Genomic DNA, 18678 nt, shown 5'->3' with positions numbered 1-18678 from the left:
ATAGAACCTGGGTCCTCTGCGAGAGCAGCCAGTGCTTTTAGCTGCTGAGCCATCTCTCTAGCCCCTCAAAAAATAATTTTTAAAAGAGAAGCTGCCCATGGAATGGGGGCCTTCGTCTGCTAGCCCATCATAGGGAAGGCTATGCTCTTTCTGCTCTTCTCTTGTCTCATCCAAGGAACAAGTTACGAGCCCGTTCCCCCAAGGCAAGCACCTCTGGCTTTTGCAGTTGGTAGGGAACTCTGTTAGAATATCTATGCCTCTGGTGGCTTTATGGGCAAGCCTTTAGTCAGGGAGGGGTGCCTGTGTCAGCCCAGCCTCTTAAGGCCTCATCCAGGTCCCAGCAGCTTCTGAGCCACTCAGAGAACACTAATTTGCTTCTCAGTTGAGCATTTGTGTTCCACTCTCCCTTGTGGTCATCACCAGCCTATACCTCTCCACCTGCCTGGCACTTTCACAGCCTCTCCTCTGTGCCCATTGACCTAGAACACTGGCCGAGAGCCCTCTGTGATGGACCTGTTTGCTACCAGCCTTCACCTGTCCTTTCTCCCCAGCGCTACCTGAACCTCTGCCTGTTCTTTGGACCACACACTACCTTTGTTCTACCCCAGGAATGCCTCCCTGCCCCTGTTTCTCTGTCCTTGGAAACTGGGGGACATCCCCATCCCTCAGTAGAGTCCCTCACTCACCCCCAGAGAGCCATGTTGTTGCTATTTCTTGTTATTTTGTTCCTGGTACCTCATCCCCATGAGACTGTGCTGTGTTGGGTTATGGGTAGGGGATCTTGATATACTCCATTATGAAAGGCTTTCTTTGAGCCAGGCCATATAGGTCATGTGACTGGGGATGGCAGGGTCTGTCATTGCCCTGATGGTCTCCAGAGTGGGCACTGGCAGGAAGTGACGGGAAGCAAAGTCTACCCCCAGGGGAAGGCAGTTGTTACTGGCATACATATCCTCCCAGGAGAGGTAGTTCAGGAAAGCTATTTATAATTTAATGTCAGCTCCAGCTTATGCTCAAAGCTGCCACAACATGTTGTAAGTAGAAGCTTCCAGGTTTCTCCTCAGAACACCACTCCAGCGAGAGTCAGAGGCAGGCCGTTCATTGCCCATAAAAAAGTGAGCTTGACACTTTCTGGAGGGCTAGACCTGGTGTGCAGGCCTTGGTTGATGCCCTGGGCCTGGGGCATGGCCACATATATTTGATCCTGCCCAGGCATGCACACAACCTGTGGGTCAGTTTGTCCACAGGGCCAGCTGATCCAACAGCAGTGATGGTGGAGAGCCCAGGAGCACTTCCTTCTACCACAGGGGGAAGCAACATGGTAGTGCCCTTGCGGCCCTTGGGACACCTGCACCACAAGCATCCTGTGTCTAGGATGAGATGAACCTGTCTTCTCTAAACTGAAAATAGGAGGGAGGTGTTATGGGAGACAACAAAACAAGAAACAGATTTAGGGGTTGATAAGATGGCTTAGTGAGTAAGCCTGGCAACCTGAGTTCTGTCCCTGGAACCCACATGGTAGAAAGAGAGAACTAACTCCTACATGTTGCCCTCTGACCTCCTCAGATTCCTGCAAGTTGTCCTCTTATCTCCATATGCCGTTTTGGTGGCTCTCTCTCTCTCTCTCTCTCTCTCTCTCTCAAAAATCAATAAGTGTAAACAGTTATTTTTTAAAGAACCAGATTTAGAAGAAATTTTTCACACTGACTTGTCAAATGAGTTCCTCTTGCCTCTGTCTCTCTCAGTACATCAAAGAGATGGTGAGTCTTGTTCTAAGACTGAGTTAAATAGTAACTTAGGTTCTGAAAGGAGCCAAATGGGTTGTTTCTAGAGGCCTCTGGCCTGGAAAGATAGCCAGGAGACCTGAGCTTGGTGGTTATTTGTGCCCATTCTTTTCCTACTCAAACTACAGCTTGACATTTGATTCCTTCTAGACCCATGAAGATGGCTGGTGGCCTTCCAGCTCTGACTAGCTCCATTTTTACCATCTAAAACCTTCTAGATCTTCTTGCTTCTCTTTGAGGATCACCACGTGCCTTGGGACTGGGCCGGGATCATGAAGTTTTAAGTTCTGCCCAGGGAGTAAAGTATTGAGAGTCAGGCCCCAGCATTGCAACCATCAGGGCTCATCTAAGATATCTGGCCCTGATTGTCCTGGTCATCATTAGCTGCTCATTAGGAATGTTCATTTGAGCATGTGGTTTTCTTTCTTTCTTTACAGGACAAGGAAGATGGGGAGCCAAAGACCAAGCAGGTCAAAGAAGAGGAAGAGGAAGGCGAGAAGCACAGGTGATACCATGTGTAGCTCTCACTCTGCTGCACTCTGCCCTCTTCTCTTCACCAGCATCCTCCCAACCCTGTGTTCAGAGGCTCTCCTTTGCCCCTTCTTTTGAGGCCGATTTGTGCAGACCTGAAAATATCAACCCTGTCTCTAGTGAGGACCTCCTGTGTCCTTTCCCCTGCTTACTGTCTAGCTTTTAGCTTACAATATGTTCTAACCTTGCCTCAGTTACATCTTCCGCTCTTCACGCGTACCTTGTATGTGTTCTACATCACTTTGTTACCTGTGTGTAAAGTTCTGTCTGGCCATGTGGCCTTGTCCAACCTCCCTCGGCTCCTTGGCATTTCCTGAACCATGTTTTGTCTGATCATCTGCTCACACCTGCTTTCTCAGCCTGGATTCATCCTTTTTGTTTGTTGAGACAGGGACTCTTATAGCTGAGGCTGGCCTTGAATTCACTGTGCAGTGGAGGAGGATCTTGAACTCCTGATCCTTCTGTCTCTACCTCCCAAGTGCTAGGATTACAGGTATGCACCACCATACCCAGCTTGGAATCATCTTTGACACTCAGTTTTCATGTGGGGCATGGCTCAGAGACCACCTCTTCTTTTTTTCTTGTACAACCTTCTAGAGTTCATTTAGAGTGTTTACCTTACTTTGTGAAATGCTGTTGTCTGGTTGAGTCACTTTAAGTTGCCTAAGCTTAACACACAGAGGGACTTGGACAGCCTTCCCTCCAAACTTGAGAGTACTTGCCACAGAACTTCCCATGCTGCTTTTCATCAGAAAGAGCTTGGGAACTCTGCAAGAACCAGCACAAGAACAGGGGAGAGCTGTCCAGGTGATCTTTTGAGCCAGGAGAGCCTAACATCCCAGAAGTCTCATGTTCACCCTGTCCTGCCCCCTCCACCCCAATCTGGGACATGGTTGTGATTATACTCTGCATCTTTATAGACAATTGCCCTTGATTTCCTTTGCCCTGGACAGCTTCCTTCATGCACAGGATCTGTGTGGTGACCTGCTACTTTTTGGTGCAGGGGATGGGAGATAGCCCTGTGGAGAGGCAGAGTTCCCCAAATAAAACTGGGCTGCCACATTGAAGCAGGCCTTCCTATTGCCATAGCCCTTTATCACCTTCACCAGTATGAAGCCCCAAGAGCAGACCCTCATCTCTGTCTTCTTAGTCAGGGTAGATCTCTGGTACCAGTTATGAAGCCCTTTTACAATATCTTGGCCTAGAGGGTCCTTGCCACCTCCCTTGGGTTCAAGATGTGGCTCTAGTCTAAGAGGCTTTACTGTAGTATAGTAGGCCCTGCCCTGGGCTCTGTGCTTTGGGGAGTACCTTAGCTTCTAGCACCTCAGGGTCTCTTTGCCAAGTGACTCCAGACTTGTTGATTTGGAGGTAGGTGCCTACAGTCTCCCTCATTCTGTACTTACTTCTTAGAAGCCAGAAGGTTTTCTTCTGGCTTGTTCTTAGGTGGTTCTTAGGTCTTGCTGGTTGGAGCTGTGGGTCTCATTTCTGAGCTGTCTTTGATATACTGGATGGTCTTTTCTAGTCCTGCTCCTTTCTGAGAAGGAAGGATCATTGGTTAGTAGTAGGTAGGTCACTTAGTAAGAAACTCAATTATTAGATCATGTGGCTGAATCTCAAAGATGGCGCTGTGGGAAAGAAAAAGCAAGTTTCAGAATTGAGACATATAAGGCATCTAATTTCAAATTAGAAACACTAAATGATATATGCATGTTACTCAGTACTGACTTCACAGATAGTCTGCTCTGTGTGGGACAATACTATGTAGACACCTGGGAGGCAGTGGTAGACAGTTGTAGTCTCTAGAGAAACACAGGTCATTTGCAAGAGGAAGTGTGATAAGATGCTAGATATCCCCAAAAAAGCAGAGTGTGAACCTGTGGGGAATGATGCTGTAGATTAACACTGGTGAAGAAGCAAGGAAACCATCAGGGGAGGCTTCAATTATAATATGTGGTTTTTATTTTTAAATTAAGACAAGTTGGGGGGGGCAAACCTGTCTCAAAGTCTGTCAAAATATGGCTTCTCTTGACTGGGGAAGGTGAGCTCGTAAGTTATGTTACCCTCTTCGTAACTGTGAGAAGAGAATGAAGGAGATACTTAGTTCTAAGTTCCTGTCAGTATAACCGCTGAGCCATCTCTCCAGCCCTGAAAACAGCTTTCTTTGTTTAACTTTATTTTCCCTCCACAATGCCCGTACTCTCTTTAGGAAAAAAAAAAAAAAAAAAAAAAGGCCCTGCTCACCGGATAGGTCTTAACAGGTCAATAGGTCATGTGCGATAGAGCACAGGGTGCTAGTCCTTTGTCACAGCAGCCTGGAGACCCAGCATGTTGGACATTAGCCTGGGTTCTGCTTTGGCTCATCGTGTTCTTCCTCTTTTCTCTCATCTATCCTCTCTGGAGGCAGTGAGTGTGATGTGGCTTCTCTGGCCTGGGAATGAGGAACAGCTAGCAAGGAGTAGTTGCACCTGCATTCCTAACTCCCAAAGAAAAGCAGACCCTTTTGACTTGAATGGATTCAGAGGACAGGGCTTGACCCAGGAATACAGGCCTGTACCTTGACCCTAGATTACAGAGTTCAGGGCTTCGACTATCCAGGAAGAACAGGGTAAAGCAGAAGCTGTGTCTCCCCCCAGAGAGGGGACATCTATATTCTAGGTCAGAAAGGGGCTCCAGCAGGATGCCTGTGAATTCCAGCAGACCTCAGAGAGATCCTGGTCCATAGTCTTTTTTTGCACCTGGGGAGAAAGTCCACTGGAGGGCTGGACTCTGAGGCTGATCACTCATAAGCATCTTGACTTCTTGGGCTCCTGGGAGATGAGAACCTGTTTCAGTCTAGGTCAGCAGGAGTGGATGCCCTAGGGGCAGCAGCCCTTCTTAAGTTTCCCAAGGAGTACAGTATCTCCTTAGGCTGTCTTCAACTGAGGGCAGTAGGACAAGGCTTTGTGAACATGCTTTGAGTTAGATATGAATCCAGGGGGCAGGATTTTGGTAGTGGAGTCTCAGAGACCTGAACCTGGAGTGTCAGAGGGTGGGTGATATAACCCCATGCTAAGGAGACAAAGACAATACTCCAACCCCCTGAACCCTGGCTCATGAGACCCAAGTTTTGCAGTATAGAGAAGGAATTACAGAATCTGTGTCTGAGACCTGAGCTGGAAGGACAAGGGTGAATTGTCTCTGACACCTCCTGACCCAGAACTGCATGGTGAATGGAAGGTATCCTTCTTCTCCCCTTCCTCTCCTGCTTCTCATTTGCCCTGACCTGCAGACTCCTTTGAGCCATTCTCTCATACACACTGCTTCCAGCTTTGAACTCTTAACCACTCAGTGACCCCATGGACTTGCCATCTATGAGTGCCTGTCTGCTCACAAAGAGCAGGATCCATCTGCCCCAGTCACCCTGAAGGCCACTTAGCACCTTGCAAAAGCTTGGTTGCTTTGGCACTGCACAGACACTTGGCTGGTAGCCAGTTGAGTTGATTTGTATAGTTAGTTGAATGTGCACTTTTTTGTTTTAAACTTGTTTTTCTGCAGTAGGCCCTGAAATGGTAGGAACCAAGCAGATATAGAATGAACTCAGGATTTGGGAGTAGCACCCAGGTTTGGGCTCGGGACCTGCAGATTATTAGCTCTTTGATCCTGGGCAAGTCACATTGCCTCAGTGAGCTTCCATGGCTTTTACTAAACAATGGGAAATAAATAGAACTTCCCTCACCTGATGTGAAAAGTGCCGTGACTGCTTTCCTGGCCAGTGCTGCAGCTCTGAGCAGAAGGATGACAGTCTGAGACTCTCCCTAGAAAGTTATCTCTAGACACAGCTTGAACAGGCTTAAGTAACTCTTAGAGAAAGCATGAGCTGATTTTACAGATAGGACAGTAGGCAGGGAAACAGCAAGGTGGGTGGATGGAGTAGAAAGCAGTATATGTAACTACTAGGTGAATGAGTAGCAGCCGGTGCAGAGCCTCACTCATTTGATAGATTAGCTAGATAGTCCTGGAAGTAAGCTGAGTGTGGCCTCATATTATAGATTCGGTTGTCTGACCAGAAACATTGCACAGCTAGGATATGTAGTTGTGGAAATGGGAATATCTGGCAGGATTGGAGGCAGGCATCCCAGAGCCCTGCTCCTCACCAGCATGCTGGCTCATCTACCCTCCTTCTAGCTCAGGACGTTGCCCCATTGCCCCAAGACTTTTTTCCAGAATCATTCTGGCTGTTCTAGCTCTTTTGTCTTTCCTTGTAAATTTTATAGTCCTGCTGGACATGGTGACTCACACCTGTTGTGCCAGCACTCAAGAGACTGAGGCAGAAGGATTGCTCTGAGTTCAAGGCTAGCCTGGGCTTCATAATGACTTCAAGGCCAGCCTGAGTTACGGTGTGAGACCCTGTCTCCAAACTACCCCATTTTTTTTTTTCCTGATCAGCTTGCTAATATCTATTAAAAAAAGGACTTGCTGGCATTTTGATTAGAATTTCATTGAGTCTATGGATCAGAATGCCTTTTATTTCTTGCTTAGGATAAATCTTGCCCCATCCCCCTACAACCAAACCTCTTGTGGATAGGCATGAGCCCCAGCAGGTCATCCAGCTCAGGCCAGACTTTTAGGGAGGAAAGCCACACCTCTAGCGGTGCCCTTGCTTCTCTTCTGGGCCTTTCCTGTCCCAGCCAGCTTTCTTGTGCCTAAGCCTGCCTAGACTCCCATGAATTATTCTGGGGGTAGCACTTCTCCCTGCAGTCCCTGATTACTGCCTAGATGAGAAGAGGTACCCCTGGAAAGCTGCCCTGCAGAAAGGGGTGCCGTTGCCAGCTGCTTTTGCTTTTTTTAGCTTGCAAAGTCATTTCCTGAAGGCACATCTCTGATAGGTGCGTGGAGGGACTGTTGGGTTAGGGCTGGGAGGAGGCATGAAGGGGGGCTGTTGCATGCCGTATCTGGCATAAGGAGGGTGCCTGGTTAAGTGCCTGAACAAGCAAGTCCAAACACTGCCCCCCTATGGCTTTGCATCTTAGGGAGTGGACGGAGAGATATGCTAGGGCTCAAACACATGGCCTTGCACACATGAGGCAAGCACTCTACCATTGAGCTATATCCCTAGCCCGGATCTTTTTGATACAACAGACCGTTACCATCAGAGTTGGTGATTTCCCCTGGAGTGAGTGTCCCGTATTGCAGAGGAAACCTTATGCCATTGGCCTTCCTTCTCAAGGGATGGAAAAACTGTTCCCCAGCTCCATACATGCCTTGGGGACAGTGGTCCCACCCAGCTAAGCCTAGCCTGGTGCCAAAACCCTTTAGTCTGGTAAATGCCAGGCCTTCTCTCCTGTGCAGATCAGGTCCAAGGGAATGTGTCCTTTCACAGGGTATGTCACAGATCTATGACATCAGCTTAATTAAGCACATGTTACTCAGTTCTCATGACCACTTGGGCAGCTCTCACCCTCAGGCCAGCTCCTGACTCCACATGTCCCAGTCACCAGGCAGTGGGATGATTTGCCTTCTTTCTCTCACCAAAGCTACAGCATGGAAACAGCACCACACTTTTCTTGACTCTTTCTCAGGAACAGGCTGGGAATTTAGAAGAACAATTTAAGAAAGGGCTGGTTTAAGATGTTGAAGGTGAAACCAGTCACAGTGTGAACTGCACTGGGTGTGTCTTTTCTATGTAGGAGGACAGGATAGGAGCATTGCTGGGTCCTTTCCTTTCTGTAAGAAAGAAGTCTTGTGTGTCATGATCTTTCAGAGTCCTGAAATCTTCACACCTGCTCAGGGCTAGGTGTGGTGCGTAGGTGAGGAAACCCACACTTCAGGCAGGTAAAGTCACTTGGCTAAAATCTCCCATCTGAAAGGGAGTGGAGCTGGTCTGCGGCCCCTCCCTGCATCCTATCTGATGCACAGCCTGGGTGGGAACCATGAACTCATACTGCTGTCTGTGTTACCCATGGGAAAATGAAGCCATTCCTTGCCCCCTGCCTGGGAGTCCTTATGCCCCACCCTTTTACCCTCTTTGCTAATCCTAATGGGGAGGTGCCCTGGCCTGTTGTTCATGCCCTCTTGGCTCAGGTCAGGGTGGCTTAAAAGATGGCAGCAGCTCTGTGAAGAGAATCAGACATTTGCAGGCCAGGGCAGCTTGGGGGGTTGAGCACCACCCTCCTCCCCCAGTGGTGTGTAGGGTGGTGGGACCCCAGGGTGAGGGGCATTGGACCGTGCTGGCCTCTTCCTGCCCTCCTGCTGCATAGACCTGAATAAACCAGATAAGGTACCACTGACACCAAAACAACAGTTCTGTCCAAATCTGCTTGGTGAACCAACCAGTTTATTGGACTTAGTAATATAGGAACGTGGGTGAGGGGTTGCTATAGGAACCTGAGTGACCCCAAAAACAGTTACTTCGCTGCAAAGGCTCATCACAGCAGGGGTGGATTCCCCATAGCTGCAGAGATGAAGTCTCCCTTGTAGCTAACCATTCACCTTTTGTATTCTCTAGCACTCTAGGACTGTGTGCCTCTGGGGCCGAATTCCATCTAGCTGGGAGGGGACACAAGAAGTGTCTGGAATCTCAGGAGAGGGAATAATGACCGTCCCCCCACCTTCTTCTTTAAAAAAAGATTTAATGGGGGGCTATGTGCACATGAGTGCAAAGTTCTTAAGAGTACTTAAGATCCCCTGGAGCTGGAGTTACAGGCAGTTGTGAGCCACCAGACATGGGTGCTGGAAACCAAATTCAGGTTCCCTAGAAGACCAGCAAGTACTTTGTTTGTTTGTTTCAGGGCTAGTAAACCAGGCTAGCTTTGAACTCATAGAGATCCCCCTGCCTCTGCCTCCCAAATGCTGGGATTAAAGGTGTGCGCCACCATGCCCAGCAAGTACTCTTAACCTCTAAAGCATTTCTCCAGCCCCCCTCCTCACCTCTTCTTTATGTGAGGCACCATCTTGAAGGTCTCTTGGGGATAATCATACCTGCTGTCATTAAGATAGTGATAACACGGGGCTGGAGAGATGGCTCAGCAGTTAAGGACACTGGTTGTTCTTGCAGAAGACCTGGGTTCAAATCCCAGTACCCACATAGCAGCTAACAACTGTCTGTGACTCCAGTTCCAGGGGATCCGATGGCCTCTTCTGTCCTCTACAGGCATTGTATGACACAGGTACACTTACCTACATGCAGGCAATACATACATACACATAAAAAAAAAAAAGATGGTGATAACTGTTATGTTTGGAAGACAGCATTCTACAACTCCCACCATCTGAGCTTCAAATAGCCATTGTGCCCATTCTCAGCTCTCATCTATAAGCCCTTTAGCATTCAGCTTAGCTACTATAAACCTTGTATCTCTTAAATTTGTGTGTGTGTGTGTGTGTGTGTGTGTGTGTGTGTGTACACATGTATGTGTACTTTAAAAAAAAAAAAAACTCCCTGGGACTGGAGTTATGGACAGTTGTTAGTTGCCATGTGGGTGCTGGGATTCGAACCTGGATCTTTTGCAAGAACAGTCAGTGTTCTTAACTGCTGAGCCATCTTTCCAGCCTGTGTACTTTTAATTTTTATTTATTTATTATTTTATTTTATGTGTATGTGCATTGCCTACATGTAGGTAAGTATACCCGAGTTGTGCAATGCCTATGGAATACAGAAGATGCCATTGGATCACCTGGAACTGGAGTTACAGGCAATTGTTAGCTGCCATATGGGTGCTGGGATTCGAACCTGGGTCTTCTGCAAGAACAGCCAATGTTCTTAACCACTGAGCCATCTCTCCAGCCCTTGTTTTGATGTTTTTGAGACAGTTTGACTGTGTAGCCCTGACTGGGACTAGTAGTTGTTATATAACCCACATGGCCTCAGACTCAAGATAGAGCTGGATATTGAGTACATATGGCTTTTTAAAAACAGACTTTTTTCAATTGTAGAATTTTTTTTATTTTTATTTATTTCTTTATTTTTTTGTCTTTATGAGACAGGGTCTCCCTGTAGCCCCAGCTGGCCTGGAACTCAGAGATCCGCCTGCCTCTGCCTCCCAAGGGCTGAGGTTAAAGGTGTGCGCCAACAGTCCCGGCCTCAACTGTAGAAAATTTTAAATGGGCTGAAGAGATGGCTCAGTGGTTAAGAGCACTGCCTGCTCTTGCAGAAAATTTCAAATCCCAGCACCCACCTGGTGGCTAACAACTGTCCCTCATTCCAGTTCCAGCGGATCTGATGCCCTCTTCTGACCTACAAGGGCATTGCATGACACAGGTGCACATACGCAGAAGCAGGTATAACACTCATACACATAAAATTTTTTAAAATAAAATTTTAAACAACAGATTAATAAGCAATTTAGCAAAACTGTCTCAAAAAAGGGGTGAAGATGTGGCTCAGTGATAGAGCACTTATATAGCCAAGCCATGGGTTTGATCCCCAGCACTGAAAAAAAATACAATACAGATTAACACATTTATACATATCCTGTTATTTTGCAACCTTCTTAGTATGGTATATCTTGACTATTGATAAATCAAAATAAATTCCTTATGACTGCTCAATATTTCTTTGAAAGTACTTATTTCTTAGTCCTTGATTTTGACATGTCTGCTATTTCTAGTTTTGTGTGTGCATGCATACGTGTGTGTGTGCGTATATATCAAACCCAGAACCTTGTTCATACTAGGTAAGCACTCTGTTGCTGAGCTACATCTCCAACCCTGTTTCTAATTCTTTAATTACCCATTAACTGGATTTTTAGATGGGATGGGGACAAATTCAATAATCAGTGAGGGAATGAGGGTGGGCTTTTTCACTGTCTCAAGTGAGATAATGCAGGCAGCATACTGTAGATGTGATGGCAGCGCTTACTGGGCAGGGTCTTATTGAAACAGTGACCTGGCATGGGTCTCTCCTGGACCAGCTGCCAGCTGTTTATAAACCATCCCTGGGTATGGTGAAACATACCTATAATCCTAGCACTCTGGAGGCTAAGGCAACAGGATTGGGAGGTTTTGAGGCCGCCTTGAGCTATACCATGAGACCCTGTCAATAAGTAAGTAAATGAATAAACCAGCCCTTGGAGGGTTTGGTGCACCTTGGACATAGCTGGGTGAGCTCAGGTGGCCGGTTGTAGAGCGTTTGTAGTAGGGTTCCCGAATGGCTTTCATTCTCTTCCTGTTCTGCCTCTTGGCCATATGTGTTTGTTTTTATAATACTGATGGTTAAGCCTAGGATCTCATGCATGCTAGGCAAGTGTTGTGTCATGGAGCTATGACACTAGCCCTGGCTTACTTGTTTTTAAGGAGAGGACGTGATTGTATAACATGTAAAGCTCATTCTGCCTCTAACATATGTGCCTTGCTGCAATTGTGGGAGCTAAGGAAGACTGCTGGTAGCTGGGAGAACTAAGATGGAGATTCATGAGCAGGAGAGGGTTTTCATATTGTAGGCCATACTCTTGAGGGATGCTGAGGGTTCCCAGGATTCCCCAGACATGCTGTTCTACTCCTCTGCAGTGATCACTGGTCCCTAAAGAGCCCAACAGGGAGAAGCCAGACTGCCCCCAACTCAGGCCAGAGACTTAGATTTGGATTCTGGCTCCAGCTCTTCCCTCTGCTTGGGCACATCTGTGAACCTCTGTGGATTATCCTCCACATTTAAAAAATGTCAGTTGCAACTTCCTTACCTCAAGAGTGGTCTTGAGACTGTGTGGGGAAGATGCTCCTGCCAAGAAGAAGGCATTATCTTTCTCCTTATGCCCTGCAATTGGGGGAATGTACCCCTTCTCCTGAAATCTTCTGAGGTGTTTTTGGTTGGGAGCCTCTGTCTACCCTGAGGCTGTGCTGTGACCCTGTCCTTCACATGGTCAGTTCTTACAGTGTGCCCCAGATGACCTATGTCTCTGGGGGCCAGAGGAGGCCTAGGGTGGTCTGGAGAAGGAGAAAGAGAGGGAAGTTTTTTTTGTTTTGTTTTGTTTTCTGTTTTTTGTGTTTTACAGAGTCTTCCTATAGCCCTGGCTGGCCTAGAACTCACTATGTAGACCAAGGCTGGCCTTGATCTCACAGGATCTGCCTGCCTCTGTCTCTTGAATTCTGGGACTAAAGACCTGTGCTACCATGCCCAGCTGTTCTGTCTGTTTTTGAGACAGAATCTCACTAGGTAGCCTAGGCTGGCCTCAAACTCAAGATCTTTCTGCCTCAGCCTTACCACTGCTGGGATTACAGACATATTCCTCATCTGACAAAAGAGGGAGCTTTCATTTTCCTGACCCTGTCCTCTGTCCTCAGTGGGACCAGAGTGACTTACCAGAAGACAGCTGTAAGACTGTCTTTTCTGCCTATAAATAAGGACTCTACTGGGCTCTTACAAAGTTTCATTGGCTATAAGCCAGTCATTTAATGTCCTAATGGAAAATATTAAGCAATCAGCAATAGAAACATCCCTTCCTGGCCTGTTTACAGTGTCCACACTCTGTCCTCATCCTGTATGTTACCTATATTTATGTGGTTGGTGGGGAGTTTCCAGCCAGGCGTTGATTTCTCTCTCCTGAGCTGGTTTCCTCCTCTGAAAGGTTCTTGTAGCCCATGGTTGGGGGTTGGGATGGAATGAAGAAGACGCAGCGCTCTGCCTCACAGCTGTTACTACTTATGCTGCCAGAAACATTGATGTGGAGAATGTTTTGTTCTGTTTGCCACTGTTTTGTTGCTATTTCAACAGAATAATCTCTCTAGAGTGGGATCACTGGGTCAAGAGGTTTAAACACTTTCACAAGTCTTGAAAGAAGCCACCCAATCAGCTTCTTGAAGCAGCGTCTTAGATCATTGCCTCTCCCTTGGATTTTGTGGTTCGCTAGGGTCTGACCTCTGGCTGCAACCAGCAAGACTTTGTTACTTACTTACATAAAGACGTTGTGGGGGAACAGAGCTCTAAGCTCTGGTGTCTCTGTATTCAGGACATTAAAAATGAAAGTTGGGGGCACTTATACATATACAGGCAATACACTCATACACATAAAAGAAAAATAGATATTTGAAAAATAAAAATGAAAGTCTTCTGGGGCTAGAGAGATGGCTTAGAGGTTAAGAGCACTAGCTACTCTTGCATAGGACCTATTTGGGTTCCCAGCACCCACATGATGGCTCATAATCCAGTTCCAGGGGATCCAACGTCCTCTTCTGGCCTTCACAAGCATTGCACGCACATGGTGCACCTACATACATGAAAGCCAAACACTCATACACGTGAAATTTTAAAAAATATTTTTTTTTGAAAAAGTAAAAAATCTTCTGTGGTTAAAGTTGCTAACCTCATGCCAGCAGTGATGGCGCATGCCTTTAATCCCAGCACTTGGGAGGCAGAGGCAGGTGTATCTCTGAGTTCAAGGCCAGACTGGTCTACATAGTGAGTTACAGGCCAGTTGGGGCTACAGGAGACCCTATCTCAAAAAACAAGAAAAAATTGCTGATCTCTTTGGAACCCTGCAGACTCATCTCTTGAGCTTGACCTTATCTGGGGTCTGTGAGTGCTAGCCAGAGGCACATTCCAAATCTCTTCTGGCCTATAAAAGGACCTGGATGACCAGGAGGGACCAAGGTGGCCAACTGAGGGGAGCCTTGACTTTGTGAGCTTGCCAGGGGACTGCTGGATCCAGTCTTCTTCTTGTCCCTTGCCAGTGGTTCATTAGAGGAAGGTGAGTGTGAAGCAGCCTCAGGATCTATGAGGAGAGAAGAGAGGCTAATACCCAAGGGTAGGTAGTAAGCATGAATGTAAGACGTGGGCCATGGACTGCAAAACCTCCATGAACATAGCTGTTTCCATCATGCTTATTTGATAGTGATGATTGAACTGTATAATCTCAAAGCTTCCTTTCACTTCTGAGTTTACAGTCTACAGAGGCTTTCTTTAGCCTCTTCCAGTGGCACATAGGAGGTTTGAAAAAAACATCCTAAGGAATAATTTCTCCTGAACCTCCCTGGCTAGCCTGCACCTGGAGCCTCTTCAGTGGACCTTGAGGAATAATATCCTGCAGTGGTCATCAAGCCTGTTCCACCTCCAAGCAGATCTTCCTGGACACCCCAGGAGGAAACAATAGAGGAAATGGTTAAGAATGTGCCCTCTTTTAGAAGTAGATTCAGTAAGGCTGGATATAGCGGCATACACCTTTAATCCCAGCACTTGGGAGTCAGAAGAAGACTCTGTATTCAAGATCAACCTGGTCTCTATAGTGAGTTCTAGGCTGGCCAGGGCTACACTGTAAGACCCTGTATCCAAAACAACAAAAACAACTAAAAACTAAGCTCAGCAGAATGTGTACTTGGGTCTTGCCCTGTTGCTTGGCCATAAAGACCCATAGATGTCACTTAGAAGTGGGTTGTTGCGGCCTAGCAACATTCCTGCCCTCTGTATCTGCAGGGCACTTTGCTTCCTTCCCATTGTCATCTTCCTTGGTCATTGAGAGCCTCAGATAGCCAAAGGCTCCCCAAAGAGTTCTTCCCCAAGTACCCACTCTCCAGCCAGAGGCAAGCCTAGGCTGAGTGCTAGGTCTTGTAGGGCAGGGCCTGAAGGCTTTGCATAGCTACCCAGAACCACTTGCTTGAAGTGTGATTGGCACTGTGAAGGGAACAGAGTGCAAATAGGGCAAAGGGGAGCACAAGAGGAAAGTGGTCAGTGTCACCTTGAGGGGCATTTGGAGAGGGGGCTACAGGGGAAGGATCCCTGGGGTGGGGTTTTTGTTGAATGAGTAGACAGTAGGACCAGGACCATGTAAGTTTAGTCTTTAGGGAATAATTAGAGGCCCTGGACCACAAAGAGTGCAGGCACTGGTATGGCCTCTCTCTGCCTCCAATAGACAAAGATCAAGGCTCAGCTGGCTGCCAAAGTAGAGGAGACTTATAGGTAGCCCAGTGCATCTGGTGCAAAGGTCAGTGTCCTAGAGGTCTTTAGACTCACTAAGCTCTCCTTCCCATACACTTCAGGGCAAGAAGCCCCCAAACTATGGCCTGTTCTCTGGTTCCCTTTGGCCAGGGGAGACAGCCTAGTTGTCAGCCACAGAGACTGAGGGCCATGGGAGCTCCAGTGCTGATGTCGACCTTCCCTGCCACAACCCTCCATCCTGGAGGTCAGCCTTACCTGCACCCTGCTCTGTTTCTTTCCTTTGTGTTTCCTTCTGTCAACTTGCTTGGCTGGTTGTATATAGTAACCAGATTACGGATTATTTTAGAAAATTTGGAAATTTCAGAAAATTATACTTAGAGATAGCCACTGTCGACATATTTTTTTTACTGTGAATTTTCAGTCACATGTTCAGGACAACTCTTCTTTTCAGCCAGTATTTTTCGTCATTATATAATGACTTCATGGCTGAGCTATTTGGGTGCATCATTATACATTTTATTGGAGTATATGAGAGATTCATGTGTTTCAGAATTCAAAAGGTATTAAAGGGGCACAGAGGAAAAAACCTTCCTCCACTCCCAGCTTCCAAATTGAGAGTCCACCTTTAGGGCCAGCTTCTTGGCTCTTTCCACAGGTAGACCCTGCCTGGGTGTGTAGATCCTCCCCTTGGGCTTGTTTCTACACACCCACACCGCTGTTCCTTACTTTGCTCTTCTCAGAGTATGCTTTGGCATTCGTTCTAAGAAGGTCAAAGAGTGTCTTCATTGTTGTTTTGACCATGTGGCATTCTTCTGTCACATGGAGCCAGGGTTTGTATGACATGATCCTCCCTTAGAAGAGAAGTAGCTCCAGGAAGGGGCTCTGAAGTCTGTTCTCCAGAGCATCTAACATGGGGCTCAGGTTCTGTACCCTTTAAGCAGAAGAGATCTGGCACTCCCCAGCCTGGCTGTTTGCCTTCTGTTCCTTGAGAGCTGGGGTTTGGGGATCATCCCATGTTTCCTGTGAACCCTTGTCCTGGCATTGTCTCAGGCTTAGGAAGGACCCATGGAGCTGGATTTTCTCCTCTCCCTGTGCAAGTCTCAGCCCTGGTCAGCTTCACACCCAGTTATGAGTAGAAAGGGCTGCAGTGATAAGAAAGGTAAGCCAGGCTCCTGGTAGCCCAGTTTCCAGAACTCATTGGTAACTGATAGCAAGCTGGTGGAGAGCAGACAGACTGGAAGGGTGAGCAGGGATTAAAAAGGAAGGGAGGCCCTTTGGCTGAACCTCAGCTACTAGTAATGTGTCCTGGGTGACCCTGCCACCCTGTGGGCAAAAGAAGGAACAACTGTATCTACTCTACTAACCCCACTTCATGAGAAGTACTTTGAGGAGTGTTGGCAGCCGTGCATGTGTGTGCTGTGTAGCTTGTTCCCACCTGCACCCAAGGGTTTGTCCCTTGTGCTGTGGGTCTGCCGTGTTCTGTCCTGTCTTGTAGTTCTCAGGGCCTAAAGAGGAGCTTCTGGAATAGTAATGTGGAGTATCTTTGGAGATGAGACATCTATCCTAGAGGACTGCTGTGTTCAATTCTGATGACTTCAGCCACACACACACACACACACAAGCTTTATGAGAAATGGATGGCTTTGACTTCCAAATGGATGCTAATGATAGCATGCAGATGTCTCAGAAGCATCAAAACCAAGATTCAGGCCCAAGGCATACTGTTAAAAGCCCAGGATTCTAGACCATCGGCAGTCTCTTCATTCTGAAACTGGGGCAGCAGTCATTTGGTTGCCATGACTCCCAGAAGAGTGGCCTCCCAGTGCCAGTGACTGTCTGGTGAGTGCAGGCAGCATCAGTGTTTCCTAGCCCGCTAACAGGGTCCTGGGTGGTGGCCTGCCTTATTAGTCTGGCTGGCATTGTGGAGTCGCACCCTTCCCAGTCTCAGAGTACGGCAGCTCAGCTGCTGGAAAGGGAAGGCCTGAGACTAGGCTGGGCCTGCTTTCTGTGTGAACCTGATGTTTTTACTGTTTGTTTCATTCCTCTTTCACTTCACGAACTTAGATTAAAAAAAAAAAATTGTAACCATTTCTTTTTTCTGTTACCTATATACTCTTTTTCCCTAAGTAGTTTCCATAGGGATGGAAGCATACTTTTTTTTTGAGACAGGGTTTCCCCATAGCCCCAGCTTGTAACTCCCTGTGTGGACCAGGCTTGCTTCAATTTCAGAGATCTGCCTGCTTCTGCCTCCCGAGTGCTAGGATTAAAGGAATGGGCACCATACCCAGCCCTAACATACATTCTTAATAAAAATCTACAAAAAATAAGTAGTTTACTAAAAAGTAGTGGTACTTTTACAATTTCCTCTACCATTCCTCAGGACACTCAGACACCATTTGTTATTCTTTCTGCCCGTTGTACTGTTTTGTTTGAAAGGCCAATCTGTGGTACATGAGGCCTTTTTTTTTTTTTTTTTTTTTTTTTTTGAGGCAGAGTCTCCCTGTAGCTACTGGCCTGGAACTCGCTATGTAGACCAGGCTGGCCTTGAACTCACAGAGATCTGTCTGCCTCTGCCTCCCAAGTGCTGGGATTAAAGGCATGCGCCACCACGCCCAGCTTTTTAATTTTTTTTTTTTGTCAAGTGGATCTTTGTGAACTCGAGGCCATCCACTATGGTGCCCAACAAGCTGTTTCCATGGTTGGAAGAGCGATGTGCTGCAGGTTCACCCTGCTTTTAGATTGGGTCACAGTTGAAAGCCCCGGGCTTTGCCATGGCCCTACTCCTTGGCTTTCCCACATTGTTTTCCTCTCTCCAACCCCATGAGACCATAGGAAGCTCAGCTTTTCAGACACCACTTGGCAAGAGACAGATGTTCAAGGGGAAAGAGGAGACAATAGCAGGCTCGAGTGATTGTGCTTCCCTTATCTGTGTTCACAGCCTTGTAAACCTCGAGTTGGCCCTTCTCCTGTCAGTAGATGTTTAAACTATGTATGTGGTCAGATTTGTTGTTTGTAGAAGGGGATTTAAATCTTGAGCCTGTTTTAGAAATGCTCCAAACAGAACCCAGTACTCCTTTCCCGAGACTCCCCCTGCCCTCTGGCAGTGGGCCAGGGATAGCCAGTTGGGCATTACAAAGGGAAAGATTCTTCCTTGCCCCCAGATGAGTCAAGTGAGTGCTTGAACCTATCTTGATACAGATCCATGCACACAGCACAGCCTCCATTCACAGAGGTGGAAACCATGGCCCCAAATAGGACCTCCCACAGTGATTGGGGCCTCCCACATCAATTAGGGCCCAGATGTCCTTGACTGCTGACCAATGCTCAGCAGGCGAAGAGTGGTGGACGCAGGACTGCTGTTGTCCTCCTGCTTTGGCCTCCTCCTCCCCTTGCTGTGTCCCCCTCATTCAGGCCAGTGGCCCTCTGAAGCCATGGGGCAGGTGGTGAGGCTGGAGGCAAGAGGTGCTTGTTGCTACAGATTCCCCTCTCAAGATCCTGGAACCAGCTGTAGGGTTTGGTTTT

The 18678-nt window shown here is 47.3% G+C and overlaps 1 protein-coding gene across 1 annotated transcript in view; it reads left to right on the top strand.

Moving 5' to 3' along the window:
• Ccdc12 (coiled-coil domain containing 12) overlaps positions 1-18678 on the top strand; it is a 61635-nt gene that overhangs the window by 36481 nt on the left and 6476 nt on the right. The window contains exon 3 of the mRNA XM_008830923.3: positions 2222-2289. Coding sequence (XP_008829145.3) covers positions 2222-2289 — 68 coding nt within the window. The remainder of the gene's footprint in view (positions 1-2221; positions 2290-18678) is intronic.

Source organism: Nannospalax galili, unplaced genomic scaffold, assembly GCF_000622305.1.
Source record: "Nannospalax galili isolate Female #2095 unplaced genomic scaffold, S.galili_v1.0 scaffold1050, whole genome shotgun sequence".
NCBI classification, from domain to species: Eukaryota; Metazoa; Chordata; class Mammalia; order Rodentia; family Spalacidae; genus Nannospalax; species Nannospalax galili.
This window is presented reverse-complemented; position numbering and strand designations above follow the sequence as displayed.